Here is a 15,811-nt window from a genome sequence, read left to right on the forward strand (position 1 = left end):
GGTAAACCCTTTGTATGACATGCATGTGAATTCTTATACTTTAATAGGAGCAGTGTGTGTACATCATATGCTGCTGTGTTACAACTGTGTAGCAAAAATATGTCCCGGTACCCAGGCCAAAGTTGTTTCTTTTGCATTAGTTGGATACTGTTTCATATGAAGTTGAAACATAAAATTCAAGGTCGGCCCTTGGATTTTCCATATCTCTTTATTATACTTAAAACATCAAGGTCTTGCAACTTGAAGGAATATGTCATGTGACCTGTAATAGTGTGTCAAGTAGGATTTCAGTAACAACATTATGTGCCTTTGATTCACATACTTTTTAAACATCATGGATTCAAGTAGACAGCCTCTTGGCCTCAAAGAGTTTATGATCTGGCTCTGGTCATATGAAGGGTTAACATTAACTAATGCAAATATTTATTATATAATATATAAGCTAATTATGATTATATAATATATAAGGTAATTATTATATAAGCTAATGAGAGGTCAAAGAACGATTCATGTCAAAACTACAGGCCAGTTGTTAGTTATGTCATCATTTCTCAAGTCCATACATCATAGGGTACCAGGTGCCAACTGCTATCACAGCACTAAAATTGTATCATAATTGTGTCTCTTGAGTAGTACTTCTCAAGCTTTAGGGTGTGTAAGAGTCATCTGGAAATTTTGTTAAAATTGTTAGGGCGCTACTTCTGGAGTTTCTGATTCAGAAAGTTTGGGGTAATGCCCAAGATTGGAATTTATGTTTTCAGGTGATACTTCTCCTGATGATTTGGGGACCACACTTTGAGAACCAGTGCTCTGGGTTATCGGAGAAGGCAATGGCACCCCAACTCCAGTACTCTTGCCTGGAAAATCCCATGGATGGAGGAGCCTGGTGGGCTGCAGTCCATGGGGTCGCTAAAAGTCGGATACGACTGAGCGACTTCACTTTGACTTTTCACTTTCATGCATTGGAGAAGGAAATGGCAACCCACTCCAGTGTTCTTGCCTGGAGAATCCCAGGGACGGGGGAGCCTGGTGGGCTGCCATCTGTGGGGTCGCACAGAGTCGGACACGACTGAAGCGACTTAGCAGCAGCTCTGGGTTATAGTTCCTTCAGGGTAGGACCAGGGCCAATAAAATAGCACTAAAGAAACAGTCAGGAAAATGCTGAATGTGTGTGTGAAAACATAAATGTGGGACAGGGAAAGGAAGTGGGAGAAATAAAAACTCTTGTGGTAGGGAATAAAATAAACAAGTTCTCTCTTCTTTGTCTTTGCTGTTAACAAAACCTGGTTTATGAGGTTTCACAAAATGCATTCTAGATTTCTCCCCCTCACGCCTCCCTACAAATTCTGTACTTTGACATTTCTGGCATTTTTCTAATGTAAGGTTATCATGATCTAGATACCAAATTGTTCATCATGGAGGGGTCTCAGAGCTTATCTGGTTGTTTCCCTATCTTAGGAAGGGAGCCAACTATCAAATGCATTTGTAGAACTGTAGTGTCCACATGGTCCTGCTCTGCTGTCTTGCTTTCTCTCCAGGACCTGATATGACTCCTAGAATCTAGTCTGTTTCCTTTATTCTAAAAAGTATACATTACATTAAGAGTTCTTACCATAATGTTACTACATGTAGACAATTTTTTTTCTAAAGGCCGCCACTTTAACTTTATAATCACTCTTTAGGAAAATAAGCGTCATCCATTTTCTCAGATATTTTAATGTGTATTATGAGATAAGCACAAAGTATAGCAAAACAAAATGGGCTGAACCCCCAAGAGCTATACTAAGTCTTGGAGATGTGCCTGGCGTGACTTGTCAACATAACAAAGGGACATCTAACACTTTGACTTAAGAGATGGAGATGGTATCAAGACAAAAATGGCCTGGAGAGTCTTAACTGAAGGGCTGGCTGGCATAAGGGAATGTATTCTCCAAGGAGTCTGGCATAACTGGAGCTGAAGGTGTTTTGTAATAGAGAATTAGAACTTTTCCTGCAATTGAGTCACTAAAAGATTTTGACCAGGGGAGTGACATAAGAATTACGCTCACAACCTCAAGCCTAAAAAACAATGTTATTTAAGGGTGCATATTTTCCTCACTCTGCATTTATCTAATTTGAAACTGTAAAATGTGTTACATTTCAATCCAGGCAGGTATAAACCTCCCAGAGAGGGCCATTATGTATGTTCAGATTCAGCTGAATATAAAAGGAATTAAAGACTTTGCTGACTCACAGGGTAATTAGAATATTCCAGCTTCTTGATCCACATTGAAGGGATCCGGAATACACCACTGTGGCATAAAATTTTTAATAGAATGCATTTGAGTTCCTGAAGTCCTGTCTGCCTAAATGCAGAGCCTGCCTTAAGTCCCCTCGCAGGGAGCAAACTGGAAGGATTAACTCATCACCGTGAGAAACTGGCATAACACCTAAACAGACTTTGGTTACAGAATGCTCCTATCTACCACCTGTTCTCCTAAGGGCTCTTTATCTTTCCTAAAAGCCATCACTTTCCCATTAGTGCTCTTTTCTCCCCACTACTTCCCCTACTAAGTCAGTTGTAAGTGTCCTTCACCCCCATTCCCCTAGCAAGATGGTAAACAACCCTCAAATTCTAACCACCCCAGTAAATCACATTTTTGTGAACATCCTCTAACTCAATTAGACTCCTTTTCTTTTGCTAATCTATCAGTTTAACAGTAGGCTCTCAAACACAAAAGAGAGCAAAGAGAAGTTTTTCCTCCCTAGCAATTCAGAACAATGAAAACTTCACCAGAGAGAAATAACTAAATGGTTTGAACAGTAGTTCTCAATCCTGGTTAGTTTTTAAACACTGATGTCCAAGCCCCTGACATTCTGATTTTATTGGCCTGGATAGGATCTGGCATGATTATTTTTTAAAACTCCTAAAAGTGATTTGACCATGCAGCCCGGGTTGAGAACCACTCCATTAGATATTGTACTCTAATAGACACAATTTTTTTTCAGTTCATTTCTAATTAACTGGTTAACTTTTTTACAGTTCACCAAATACTGTTCAAATTTTTATTTTTCAAATTGGTTATGCATGAAGTCTCAAGCTGAATAAGCATCCTATTTATGACAGTGTTTTAAGCCACCTAGTTAAAAGTTATATATATATTTAAAATTGAAATTGATATTTGTAAAAACTTCTAATTATCACAATTACAGCTTCTTAAACTAGTGAGCAATTTTGTCCTCAAAGATAAATATGACAATGAGAAGAGATTTCAGAATATAAATATTTTAATCATTCAAATAGCAAGCTTAATATCTGTTTCAAATTCTTTATTATACATCATGGTTGCACAATTTGAGGCTGGTTAAATACAATTGGTTTTCAATTTTTCTTTGAATATTTTCCAGATTACTACATGCAAGTGACCATGAAAATATTTGGCATTTTAAAATTTTGAAACTCTGAACAGGCACTTACATGAAGGAAAACATTATCATTCACAGATATCCACATTTATAACCAGTGCTCCAGCACATGGAACTTTTTGCCAGTTAAGAAGTTGGTTACTAACCATTTTTCAAAGAGCCACAGTAGTAAAATAGGCTTAAAGAAATGTAATTTGGGTTACTTAGTTTACTCATAAAGTAAGGTTAACTGACAAGACTTGCACTGAAGTGTATAAAAAAATATTGGTACAAAAACCAATGAACCATAAGTGAAAGTAGTTTCATACATCAGGTTTTAGTTCCTATACCCCATATTTAGTGTATCTGAGATCAGACCCCATGCATAGCATAAAAACAGATGACTGCAACCTTCTTTTTTAGAGGCTTTGAACAATGCTTGAGTTTAATGTTAAAAAAATTTAAACATAATGGACAAAGAAGTTTAAATCTGAGTTTGAACTAGTCAAGGTTCTGATTTAACAAATGTGAAATTGTCCAGATCTGGGTAACTACATGCTTCACCAGTTCTCCTGAGTGCCCTCATCCTCATATTTTCTCCGAAAAAGAGAATATTTGCAACAAAGTTTATATTTGTGAACATGTGCTAAAAAGATTCCTTAAATCAAAAAAACTTTTTTCAAAGTATTATGGAACAATCATATAGTTTTAACAAATTCTAAACGGCCAACATAAAATCCACTCCACACTGCAGAAAACATATAGTGGTACCTGTTGGATAGCAGTAGCAAAATGGTTACTTAATTTGGTCCCCCCCCCCCAACAAAAAAAAAAGCTGCAATGACATGCTACATAATCCCTTAGGGGGAAAATTTAATATACCACAGAAGATTTCAAAGAGAACAAAATTCAGGAAGCCATGGAATGGCAGACTCAGAGGCACCTACAATGAAACACTCGTATGCATTTCTCAAACACATACAGAAAAACATAAATGTAGTTTTCAAAAATATTGAGATGCCGTGTTTCAAATCTTTGCAGGCTGTAAGGGCCACTCAGGTTTTCTAATTTTATTTGAACACAAATTTTTTTGCATGTAGAGAGAGTAGGAGGTAATCATTAGCATAAGAAAGAAGAAAAGAATTTATAATCAACATTATGCAGAAAAAAAGCACAAGTACAAATATCAACCTACTCACATGAAAATATAATGTTTATGCTGATGTATATCTGAGTGCTTATGATCAAATCAAAGTGTGCAGTTAAAAAAAAAAAACAAAAAAAACGGCAGTTTAAGAAAGTTCCAGTGTTTCAAAGAAAGCACTTTTTAAAATGTATATACATGAAGAACAGTTATGTCGTAAAATAAATTCAGCACTGTAAGATAAAGGAAGACTATCATAAATGGAGTTTTGGCCTTTTCCCTGCCCTACACGCTGCAACCATCTTTAACCTGCCAAACCTAAATCTCAACGGATATAGAAGGTTTTTTCCTTCTTTTTTTCCTCCCATTCAGTTCACATTTCAGGCTGCTCAGCAGATGCCTGTGATTCTGGTGATTCAAATCGCTGGTGAAAGTTTGTTCTCTGTTTCCTCAGTTTTTCAGGAGCTTTTCTCCACAAAATGATCTCCTAGAAAACAAATGCATAACAAATTAATATCCTCAAATTAATATTCTTGTATTATGCCTTAAATTTTCACCACAGAAATAATGCACTTCAATTTTAACCGTAACAAAACTAACTTCTTCCCTACAAAAGCTTTCCTCTTTTCCTGATGGACCTACTTTCTTCCAATTCTAATAATGGGTCTCCCCTTCTGCCAACTCTGCTCCCCCAACCAACACCTATGTACACCACCACTATGAATCCAAACTGACACAAAGGTCTAGCTACTACTGCTTTAAAGAATTCCTAAAATCTGTCGTTTAGTTTGTTTCCCCTGTCCTTATCCAAATTCAAGCCCTTGTCACTAAATACTTCAGCTTCCTGACAGATGGCTCTCCCTCCCTTGCCTGATACCCTTTTTTAACCTGTCCTACCCATCACTGCCAGACTTGTCTAAAACACTGCTGGATGACTCTTCAGTAGCTCTCAGTTCCTCCAGGATCAATCTCCAGCCCAGTGTTCAAGGCCCTCCACAACCTTTATCCAATTTACTAACATCACTCTTCCCTACCAAGGTCCCAGTACCCAGCCAGCAAACTGGGTTACTCTCTGCCTTTAGATGCACTTCAAATTAAACTTTCCCTCCATCCTCCCCTTTACATTCTTCAAATTTCGATTCCTCTGCCTGTCTTACCCTAACCAATCCATCCTGAGAGCTCTTCTAAACTCTTTTTTAAAAAATAATAATTTGAATTTATTTTTGGCTGTGCTTGGTCTTTGTTGCTCTGCAGCCTTTTTCTCAAGTTTCAGTGAGCAGGTGGTGGTGGTGTAGCCGCCAAGTCGTGTCCGACTCTTGTGACCCCATGGACTGTAGCCCGGCAGGCTCCTCTGCCCATGGGATTTCCTCCAGGCAAGAATACTGGAGTGGGTTGCCATTTCCTTCTCCAGGGGATCTTCCTGACCCAGGGATCGAACCCCAGTCTCCTGCATTGCAGGCAGATTCTTTACCAACTAAGCTAGGAGGGCGGCCCTTTCTAGCTGCTGTACACAGGCTTCTCATTGTGGTGACTTCTATTGGTGTGAAGCACAGGCTATAGGGCATGTGGGCTTCAGGAGTTGCGGCCCGTGGGCTCTAGAGCACAGCAGGCTCAATAGCTGTGGCACACAGGCTTAGCTGCTCCTCGGCATGTGGGATCTTCCCAGACCAGGGACCCAAAACTGCATCAGCAGGCAGATTCTTTATCACTGAGCCACCAGGGAGGTCCATCTTCTAAATTCTTCAAATTACTTGCTTCATGAAGTCATGGCAGGCTGTTTGTTTTTTAACCAACATAGCAGAATTTAAACATCTAAATGAATGACCATGGGAGGCATATACTACTCAATAGGGTCATAATATGTAATTGATTTGAAAATTGTCAATTTCACATAATCTAATTTGAAGTTATAAATCACTTATGTTTAACTATATAGCATTATGGCAACATTAGCAAAATAAGTTTTCTCTCTTCCAAATTGCTGTCAAACCATTATTTAAGTTTTCTGTTAATTATATAATTTTTCTTTTTCCACAAATATGCAATGTGAGAATTGTAAGGAAAAACTCTGTTTAAAAAGGTGGCTTTTATATTCTTCACAGTCCTCAGCACAGAATGCTTTTTTCCCCCCAAAATAATTTCCAATTTAGCTTTGAACACTCAACTGACATTCAAATATTTATTACTCTGATAAAGAACAGAGAAGACCATTCTAATCACAGACTTTACTCAAAATTCACTGAAAGCTTTTAATTGATTTTCAAGTGAGAACAAGTTTTATGATAAAGATATTTTAAAAAGTAATAGATTTGGGTCATCTCAAAGACATTTATAAGAGGATTGTTTAATTAGGGAAAAATGGAAAACTGAAATCCATCAAGTGGATGCAGTCATGAAAAATGAAAGGAAATCTTTATTTGCTGATACAGGAAATCTATTCAAGACACTACTGAATGAAAAAGCAAATTAAAGATCAATATGCATAATATGATCTAAAAACAAACAAATTTGTCTGGGAAACTATCACAATGGTGGTGGAATTTTTGTTGACCTTTATTTCATTGTTTTTTGCCTGATTTTTAAAAAAAACAAATAGCAGATATTGTTTTTATAAAAAACAAAAGTTTCAAGAGAAAAAAAAAAAATAGAAGCCCTGCCAAATTATAGCCCATCCTGGAGTCCTGCAGAATGACTGGAAGGAGACTGATCACAACAGAGATCCATTCATGCCTTACTTCTGTGTCACACTTTCAGTGTTTTCACTTACTTAGAAACCCCCACTTGCTCAGTACAATAAAGCTTAGAAAAGTGAGTGCTTTCTAGGTGTTTTTAGAACCACCACAGAACAAAATACCATGTAGGTGGCACCATACATACCTGCTGCTTGAAGTACCTTCTGTCTTCTTCATCAACAAGGACTAGATTCAAAAAGTACCGTACTGAAAATTTTTTGTTCACATCTCTCATTGTTGGAGTTGGGTCATATCCTGCTAAAAATAGTCTTATTGGAATTGATTCACCTGAAAGAAAAGCAATTTCTATTTAGTTCTAAAGGATGACCAAATACAGTTACATAACACCTAAAACTAAGTAGTATAAAGACACTAACGCTTCAGTTCCTCCTGAGACGGGAGCATAAAAAAACTTTAGACCAGAGTTTCTTAGTGTTGACACTACTGACATTTTAGGCCTAATAATTCTATGTTGTGGGTAAGGTCCTATACACTGTAGGAAGTTCAGGGCATTCCTGGTCTCTGCCCATAAGATGCCAGTTAACAGTCCCCAAATATGACAACCAAATATGTCTCCAGACATTGCCAAACTTCCTGTGGGGAGTAGGGAGTAAAAGAGCACCTGGCTGAGAACCACCAGCTCTAAAGTCAAATGCCTGGACTCGAATTCTAACTCCAGTCAAGTATATCCATCTTATAAAGAATTTGTAAGGACTATATGGACTAATATGTATAAAAGCTTCAAACAGTGCCAGCAGTTAAGTTCTACTCTAGCACTTTTGTTACTTTCAAGCTTTCAAGAATTTTGCCATTTCTCATCATGTGTAGAAATTCTTGAATAGTTATTACTAATAAGATTGCTATTTTTGGTGACTTGATAGCTTCTCTTTTCCTAAGAGTAATTATTGGCCTATTCTGTTTTGAATTCTTTCTATGTAATACTTTTCTTATGTGTATCTATTTCCTTAAAGATATACAACCGAGGGCATGGAAAGGGAACAAAGGAGAAACCTCAGGTGAAACAAACATGCCCTATTCCTGATCAGTGATGGGTGCTAGCCCTAATTTATATAGGGCAGGCTGGAGGGAAGAGACAAAAAGTACAAAAAGAGGGAACCAGATGGGTTGGGGCCACTCCTTCAGGGGTCAGCCCACCCTCATGCCTTGGGGGGTATACTTATCCTTTGTTTACCAAATAAAATTAAGCTGTAACCAGAGGGGGGGCGGGGATATACAACTGGTTTCTTTTACATAAAAATTTGTGGCTGCTGGAATTTTACTAAGTAATGTTGCATAACACACAAGTACACAGGAATGAGTTTCGAAGTCAGAAAGGCCCAGGCTCAAATGCCAACTTTGCAATGATTAGCTCTTGAAGGAAACCAGAATATGTCACCAAAAAATGTGCCTCTTTGACATTAAAATTATGTCTGAACTGAAGGCAATTAAGCAGCAGTGAAAGCAAAAAAGAATTCCCCTATTCTGCCTAAAGGCAGGATATAAATTATTTTATTGGAGACACCCTCTCTTTAGCCCAGGGATGGCACCAGAGGAATCTGCAAACAAGTCTACTCCGCTAGCTTCCTCCCTCATATTTACCTTCCCATAGTCTGTGCCCTTGGAAGCCTAAGCTGCTTTCCTTTGCCCAGTTGTTTCTCTCCAAATTTACTGTTCTTTTGAAGATGCTATATAAGCTGAAATGCTAAGTCACTGCTTTGAGTTACTTTTTTGTTGAGGTTTCTCCTGCATGAGGAGAAGACAATGGCAACCCATTCCAGTACTCTTGCCTGGAAAATCCCATGGACAGAGGAGCCTGGTAGCCTGCTCCTGAGCAACTGAGCAACTTCACTTTCACACTCCTACGTGATGTGCACTGCATGCGTTAATAAACTGTTTTTCTCTTATTAATTTTGTTAAACAATTCTAGCTGAAAATCTAAGTGGGTAGAGGTAGTTCTGCCTACCCTAACAAGTTTTTAACCTCTACATCTCAGTTTCAGGGATAAAATAAGGGCTACCACTACCTAACTCAAAGTGTATATGGAAGGGAACTTTAGAGCACCTGAGAATACAATGCCTCATCAATAGTTGGCACTCAATAAATGGTTAACTGCTTTTTGAAGTAATTACTAACAGAGTAAGAAAAGCGAAAGACATAAATTTAAAATGGTAAGTACTGGCTTCATTATCTTAGATACTGAAAATTATTTAGTAAGGGAGCTGCTTATTTTCTTGGGGGCTATATAGAATTCCAAAATCCCACAGAATGAATGCTCAGCTATACTGTACCTTATGTTCAGCATGAGTAAAAAAAGATTTACAGGAAGAACTCTTGTAACAGAAGACAAAATATTATAAATTCAGAACTAGGGAACAGATATACATCAATGTCTTTCCTAAATTCTAAATTAAAGCTGAGTAAAAAATTAAACCTTATTTCAAACCAGAAAGTACTACTACAGTCTCCTCAGTATTTATACAAAGATGATCGTAAAAATCATTTTAGGAATTCACATATTCACAGTGAATAAATACTTTCAAGCTAAACTGCCATGAACACTGCTATCTGCACTACCTATAACACAAAAGAAGTAAAAGAAAAGTTTATTACCTTTAACTGGTGCACCATCCATTATTTCATATTTGGCGATTGTTTCTGTTTCTGTTGTGGTACTGGGTCCTAGGGCAATAATGTAAATGATATTAATTTAAATATTGCTAGAATATAGTTTCCAGGCTTATACCTTCCTTCCTATTTTCTGACTACATTATTTTAGTCCTAACTGACTTTCCCCCTTTTGTGAAAATGTTGATCATTCTTTTCTATTTCTTGATCCACACTTATTTACCACCCAACTGAGGTCTCACTCCCTTCTCCTCAAACATAATTCAGTAGACGCCTGAAAAACTGCAGGGGCTGAAGTGCTTCACTGTACACGCATGAAAACCTGCATGTAATTTACAGTCCCTGCTCTGTATCCTCCACTCCTCCCTGTCCACAGTATCCACAGTTCCTTCCTATGCAGATTCAACCAACTGCAGACCACGAAGCAGCATAAAATCTACTACTAAACAAAATCCACTGTAAGTGGACCCATGCATTTCAAAGCTCATGTTATTCACAGGTCAACTGTATACAGCTCAGAAATAATAAGGAAGTCTCCACAGACTTCCTTCCATCATTTCTAGTATCTGCTGAAATAGAAACTAGGAAGGCACAGCAGAGCACTGACATGCTAGTTTTCTCTGTAACGCCCAAAATGTCTTTTCTTGTTAACTTTAACAGAGATAAAATATCAAAGTGAATGCTTAACTGACACACAATTCTTTTGAAGAGTGAATGATACAAGTTTAAAAGTACACCAAAACACACAGTAATGATCCCAATGTTGTAAAGTATATAACATGCAAAGACTAAGATCTGTTCTGGATTATGAGTACAAATTATTTCTTACTGAAAATTTTCTAGAACACCCAAACATAATTTTTATAACTAGAAAAAAATGTTTAAATAACTTTTTTAAACAACAAATGGGAAACTGAAGTTTGGTTTTAATATCTTTAAATCGCTTTAGCAGGTAAAAAATGGAGATTAAGAAATTACAGATGTTTATGACTGTCAATTATAAATTCTTAAAAAGTGGTGCCTAAAATTCTTTTTAGCAGAAAACCAGGAAAATTAAAGGAAACAAATCAAATCTATATACTAATTAAAACTAGGGGGAAAAAACAGGCAATTCCTTGGCGATCCAGTGGTTAACACTTTGCACTTGCACTGCAGGGGGCATGGGTCCGATCCCTGTTCAAGGAACTGAGATCTCAGAGGCCCCATAGTGCAGCCAAAAAAAAAAGGAAAATTAAAAAGCAGTTATGAAAAAAAAAAAGCGGTTATGAACCAATAAATGATTTGGGGTAACTCGTCAGCTATCTGGAGAAAAGTAAAGCTGGATCCACACCTGTTTCTTGCTTACATCAGGCCAAATTCCAAATGAATTAAAACTTTAAACAAAATTCCTAAACTACAATGTATTATTTTAGTAGAATCAGGCACAGAAGATTATTTTTAGAACCTCAGTGTAAAAAAAGGTCTTTCTCACTGTGGTACAAAACCCAGAATCCGTAAAACGAAAAACTGACAATGTGACTTACACAAACGTCAAGAACTTCTACATGGTAAAAACTACCACAAGCAAGACAAATGGGAAATTTTGCTGCTCTTAATACAGAAAATGGGGCTGATTTCTCTAATATGTAAAGAGTTTCTACACTTCAAAAGGAAAAGACTAATAATGCAATAGAGATGGGGCAAAGGATATGGATAGGCAGTTTATAGGAAAGAAATACAAATGGCTTTTATACACGTGAAAAGATACTCATCCTCACTCAAATGAGAAAAATGAATCAAAACTACAATGGGGAACCTTTTCCCCACTCCCATGAGATCAGCTAAAGTTTTAGAACATTGTGCTTATGAGAACACATGGAAAAAAAGGCACCTTCCTACATTCATTGCTGGTAGTAATAAATTGGTATGGTCCATAAAGAGGACAAACTGACAATATTAATCAAAATTACAAATGAATATATCCTTGGAAACAGCAACTCCACTTCTAAGATTTTATTTTGCATATAAACCAACACATGTGAAATGATATTATTAAGTGAAGTGTCCCTAAAGTACGCACTGTACATAACCACTTGACTAAAAGGAAGGGTGTAATAAAGAGGCACTTGCATGTGCATGAATAAATGTTTAAACGATTTTAAAACTTGTATCACCTATGAGTAGCTGGGATACATAAATAGGACACTTTTTACTGTATAATCATTCATATTTTATTTTTGAACCATGTGAATTATCTACTCAAAAACTAATTTTTAAAAACATAAATGAGTAACTCACTGCCAGAAATATTAAGTATCAAAGTTAGTATCCAAGGTGGATATTTAAGTTTAAACAGTATTTTAAGATTTTAAAATTTCAACTAAAATGAACTTCAATTCAGGAACCCTTTAACTTACCAATTCCTGTGATCTCTTTTTTAATCAGTTGTAACTCCATATGTTGGATTTTTATTCTTACTAATAAGAAGTAAATTTTTCCAACAATCACATCCTTTAAATGATACCTTTAGGGAAAGAATATTTGTCACTTACTAAATATCAATTTACAAAACAAAGAGTGAAATATGTCCTGAAAAGGTTTATTAGATATCTGTAGGATACTTACTATTTAAGAATACCATTCTGACTATTCATGTATTTAATGTTCCTTTTTTTCAAAAGAGTACTTATCATTTTACTATAAAAATTAGGAAAAAAACTTACTTGATCATCAATAAACCTCAGAGGGAAAAATTAGCCAGAGTAATTGTTAGTCACCTATTTAGAGGTCAACTTCATTTCTAAAGAACTTAAGCGAGGAAAATTAAGATTTTTATGCCTGAAAATGTTTGGCATATGAAGATGTTCCAAACATTAAAAACTTTAGACAGGTATTTAGTGTATTACTCCAAGTGCTAGAATAGTGCAGTTAAAAAAAATCACCCGGTCACAAAGAGACCTTCTCTAGGTTTGAATCTCAAAATAATATCCCAAGAGTTGACTAATGCAATTATGTCTCTCTGAAGGGAGACTTCCAGTGACAAGTTTTAGGTCCTAAACTAATAATTTTATCAACAATATAATTTAAGACTCTGAACACATGTGTATCACAATTTCAGTGATATAAACTGGGAGATGACAAGCAATAAAAATCATGTAGGGCTTCCCAGTGGTTAAGAATTCGCCTTGCAATCCATAGGACACAGGTTTGATCCCTGGTCTGGGAACATCTCACATGCTATGGGGCAACTAAGCCTATGAGTCCCAACTACTGAAGCATGCTCACCATAAAGCCCGTGCTCCACAAAAGAATCCACTGCAATGAGAAGCCCACACACCTCAACTAGAGAGGAGGCCCCGCCCGCAGCAACAAAGAGCCAGCACAGTCAAAATAGATATATTTTTTAAAAATTCATATACCAGAAGAGTGCACAGGAAGAGGATAAAATAATGAACATTCATTTCTTCAACAAACAAACTTTAATGAAAAAATAAATAAAAGGGAAAACAAAACAGATTTAAGTATCAAAAACCAAATGTTTTTTGATTAGTGTATTTGTTAAGTGAGTTTGGATCCACTGGATTTGAACAAATCTTGTTTGGATACTGACATAAACAAACTTTTATAAGTCATTTAAGGAAATGAATACTGACTAGATATGTGAACATGTTAAGAAATTACTAATATTTTTAGATATATACTTTGGTGAAAGTTTAAAAAGACATTAATAAATAAAATTTCAAGAGCCCATTTCTGAAAAAACACAACATATATAAATACATATACCCCCTCCCATGGAAAGCTATACAAAAGGATATTAATAGTGGTTGAGTGGTAAAGGTGAAAATATGTGGTATTTTTATTTCCCTTGACTTTTCTACATTGTCAATTTTTTTAATAATAAAAAGGTATTGTTCATGTAGTCAGAAACAAGAGCATTTTTGCTTATTTTCAAGAGATGACTAGCTGAAACAATGCCAAGACAGTAAGATAAACTTTCACAGATTTACAGGATTAGCTGCCTTCTGAGATGGTGAGATTCTCTATTAAAAAATGGCCAAGCAGAGTCTTACCAGGAATAGAATATGAAAGATATCTGCACCAAGTCAAATTCCTATGAAAACAAAAGTTTCTTTCAGTTCGGAGATTCTGATGGTCTCTTAACATCAGATTAATGTTGATTCTATCCTTTCTTTGACCAATTTACAAAGACATAAAAGGTTTATTTCTTAATTTTCCCTGACCATTTATCTGTTTGTAAAAGGTACTTACTTTGATTTATTATATTCAAATTCAATGTGTAGACAATCTTCAATGCCCACTTCCATCTTAATCGAGTTGTTGACATCAGGATAGGTAGCAAGCTGGTGAACAATAAGATCATATTCTTTTACCAAGTCTGTCAGTCTTCTTACTATTGTCACTTTAAGAAAATACCTACAAAAGTTAATGGAGAGGACAAGTTAAACCTCCTGTGAGATAGCTCAGTGTTTCAAATAAGCAAACTTTAGCTTTCTCCTTCCTGAAATTCCTTAGGGATCAACTTACCCCATTTACTTCATGAAGAAGTTTTCATTTTTAAATAAATGCCTTCACCATGGAAAAAATACAAAGTTCAATTTTAAGAATAGTGGACATACTTTTTAGATCAATTTGGAGTACTACCATCAAGCTTATTTGAGGACATCTCTCTAGATCGATTCTTTTTTTCTTTTTTTTCTACATCACTTCTTAACCATAGACTAAATGAGATTCAGAAACTAATGGATTTAGAGGGTAATTCCATTTACAAGACAAATGAAGTATCTAAGAAACTGAGGTACATACAAGGGAAGTGTATGACTAAAACTTCTTACAATGGGATCCTCTGAATCCTATAGAGGGCTTCCCAGGTGGCACAGTGGTAAAGAATCTGCCTGCCAATGCAGGAGACCCAAGAGATGCAGGTTTGATTCCTGAGTCAGGAGGATCCCTTAGAGTAGGAAATGGCAACCCACTCTGGTATTCTTGCCTAGAAAGTTCCATGGACAGAGGAGCCAGCAGGCTATAGTTCATGGGGTCACGAAGAGTTGCACATGACTGAACACGTGCGCACGCGTGCACACACACACACAAATCTGATAGAAGGATCTTATTACATCAGATCTGCATTAGCCAGAAAAAAAAAAAAAATATATATATATATTTGACAGAATTTTCAAAATCTTAAGTCTTCCAGTCCAAAATTATAATTAGAAGTTGAGGACATTCAACAGTAGTCATTACCTTCTGGTTTGTGTATCATAAACTGTAGACAAAATCAATTCATACCTTAAGCGGACATTGGCACCGATGTAAGATTCATATGGCTTTTCAACTTGCATAAATTCAAAATCATAACTTCTGCTCTGAGTCAGTTCTCCAGGTAAGGCTAGTTCTTTCACTAGGTTTACAAATTCATGAGTATTACTCTTGTCATTGAAAAGCTCTAAGAAATTTTAAAAAGAAAGACCAATTATGTTTGATATCCATCTCATCAAAACCCAAACTTCTACTTCCAGAGCAAGTAATTTTTATCAAAAGAATTACTTGGATTTGCCTTCACTTTAAATACCAGAGCTATGATCTGAATTCCATTATCCTATTTTGCTCCACATGGGCATAAAAAAATTCAAGTGGCATAGCAAAATGAAAATTTCTGTTATGAAAGAATTCAATCCTTTAGTGTAGTTACGGTTTGCCCAATAAGAAGCTGTTTAAATTGCTACATTTCCAGCAATTATTTGAACTTCCTCCCTTCAAGACAAAAACTGCTTTGTTGTTTTGTTTTAGTTAGGCAAATATATTACCCTGATAAAACTATACTATGTAAAAGACTAAAATCAACTATCAGTTAATTACCATAATTTGCCCCTTAAGTATAATCTCATCCAAAATAGATACCTAAACAAAGATCTACCCATTCCAA

General features: G+C 36.1%; 1 protein-coding gene across 2 annotated transcripts in view; it reads right to left on the reverse strand.

The window, feature by feature from the left end:
* Window positions 1-3,249: 3,249 nt before the first annotated feature.
* The window catches only part of VPS26A (VPS26, retromer complex component A), a 28,358-nt gene continuing 15,796 nt past the window's right edge, over window positions 3,250-15,811 (reverse strand). For both annotated transcript variants that reach the window (XM_040242210.1, XM_040242211.1), the window contains exons 4-9: window positions 15,175-15,331; window positions 14,137-14,301; window positions 12,282-12,388; window positions 9,871-9,939; window positions 7,406-7,548; window positions 3,250-5,015 (exon numbers count right to left, since the gene is read on the reverse strand). In XM_040242210.1, the coding sequence (XP_040098144.1) occupies window positions 4,902-5,015; window positions 7,406-7,548; window positions 9,871-9,939; window positions 12,282-12,388; window positions 14,137-14,301; window positions 15,175-15,331 (755 nt within the window). In that variant the 3' untranslated portion in view covers window positions 3,250-4,901. The remainder of the gene's footprint in view (window positions 5,016-7,405; window positions 7,549-9,870; window positions 9,940-12,281; window positions 12,389-14,136; window positions 14,302-15,174; window positions 15,332-15,811) is intronic.

The sequence above is a fragment of the Oryx dammah genome, unplaced genomic scaffold, assembly GCF_014754425.2.
Source record: "Oryx dammah isolate SB20612 unplaced genomic scaffold, SCBI_Odam_1.1 HiC_scaffold_6, whole genome shotgun sequence".
Taxonomy (NCBI): domain Eukaryota; kingdom Metazoa; phylum Chordata; class Mammalia; order Artiodactyla; family Bovidae; genus Oryx; species Oryx dammah.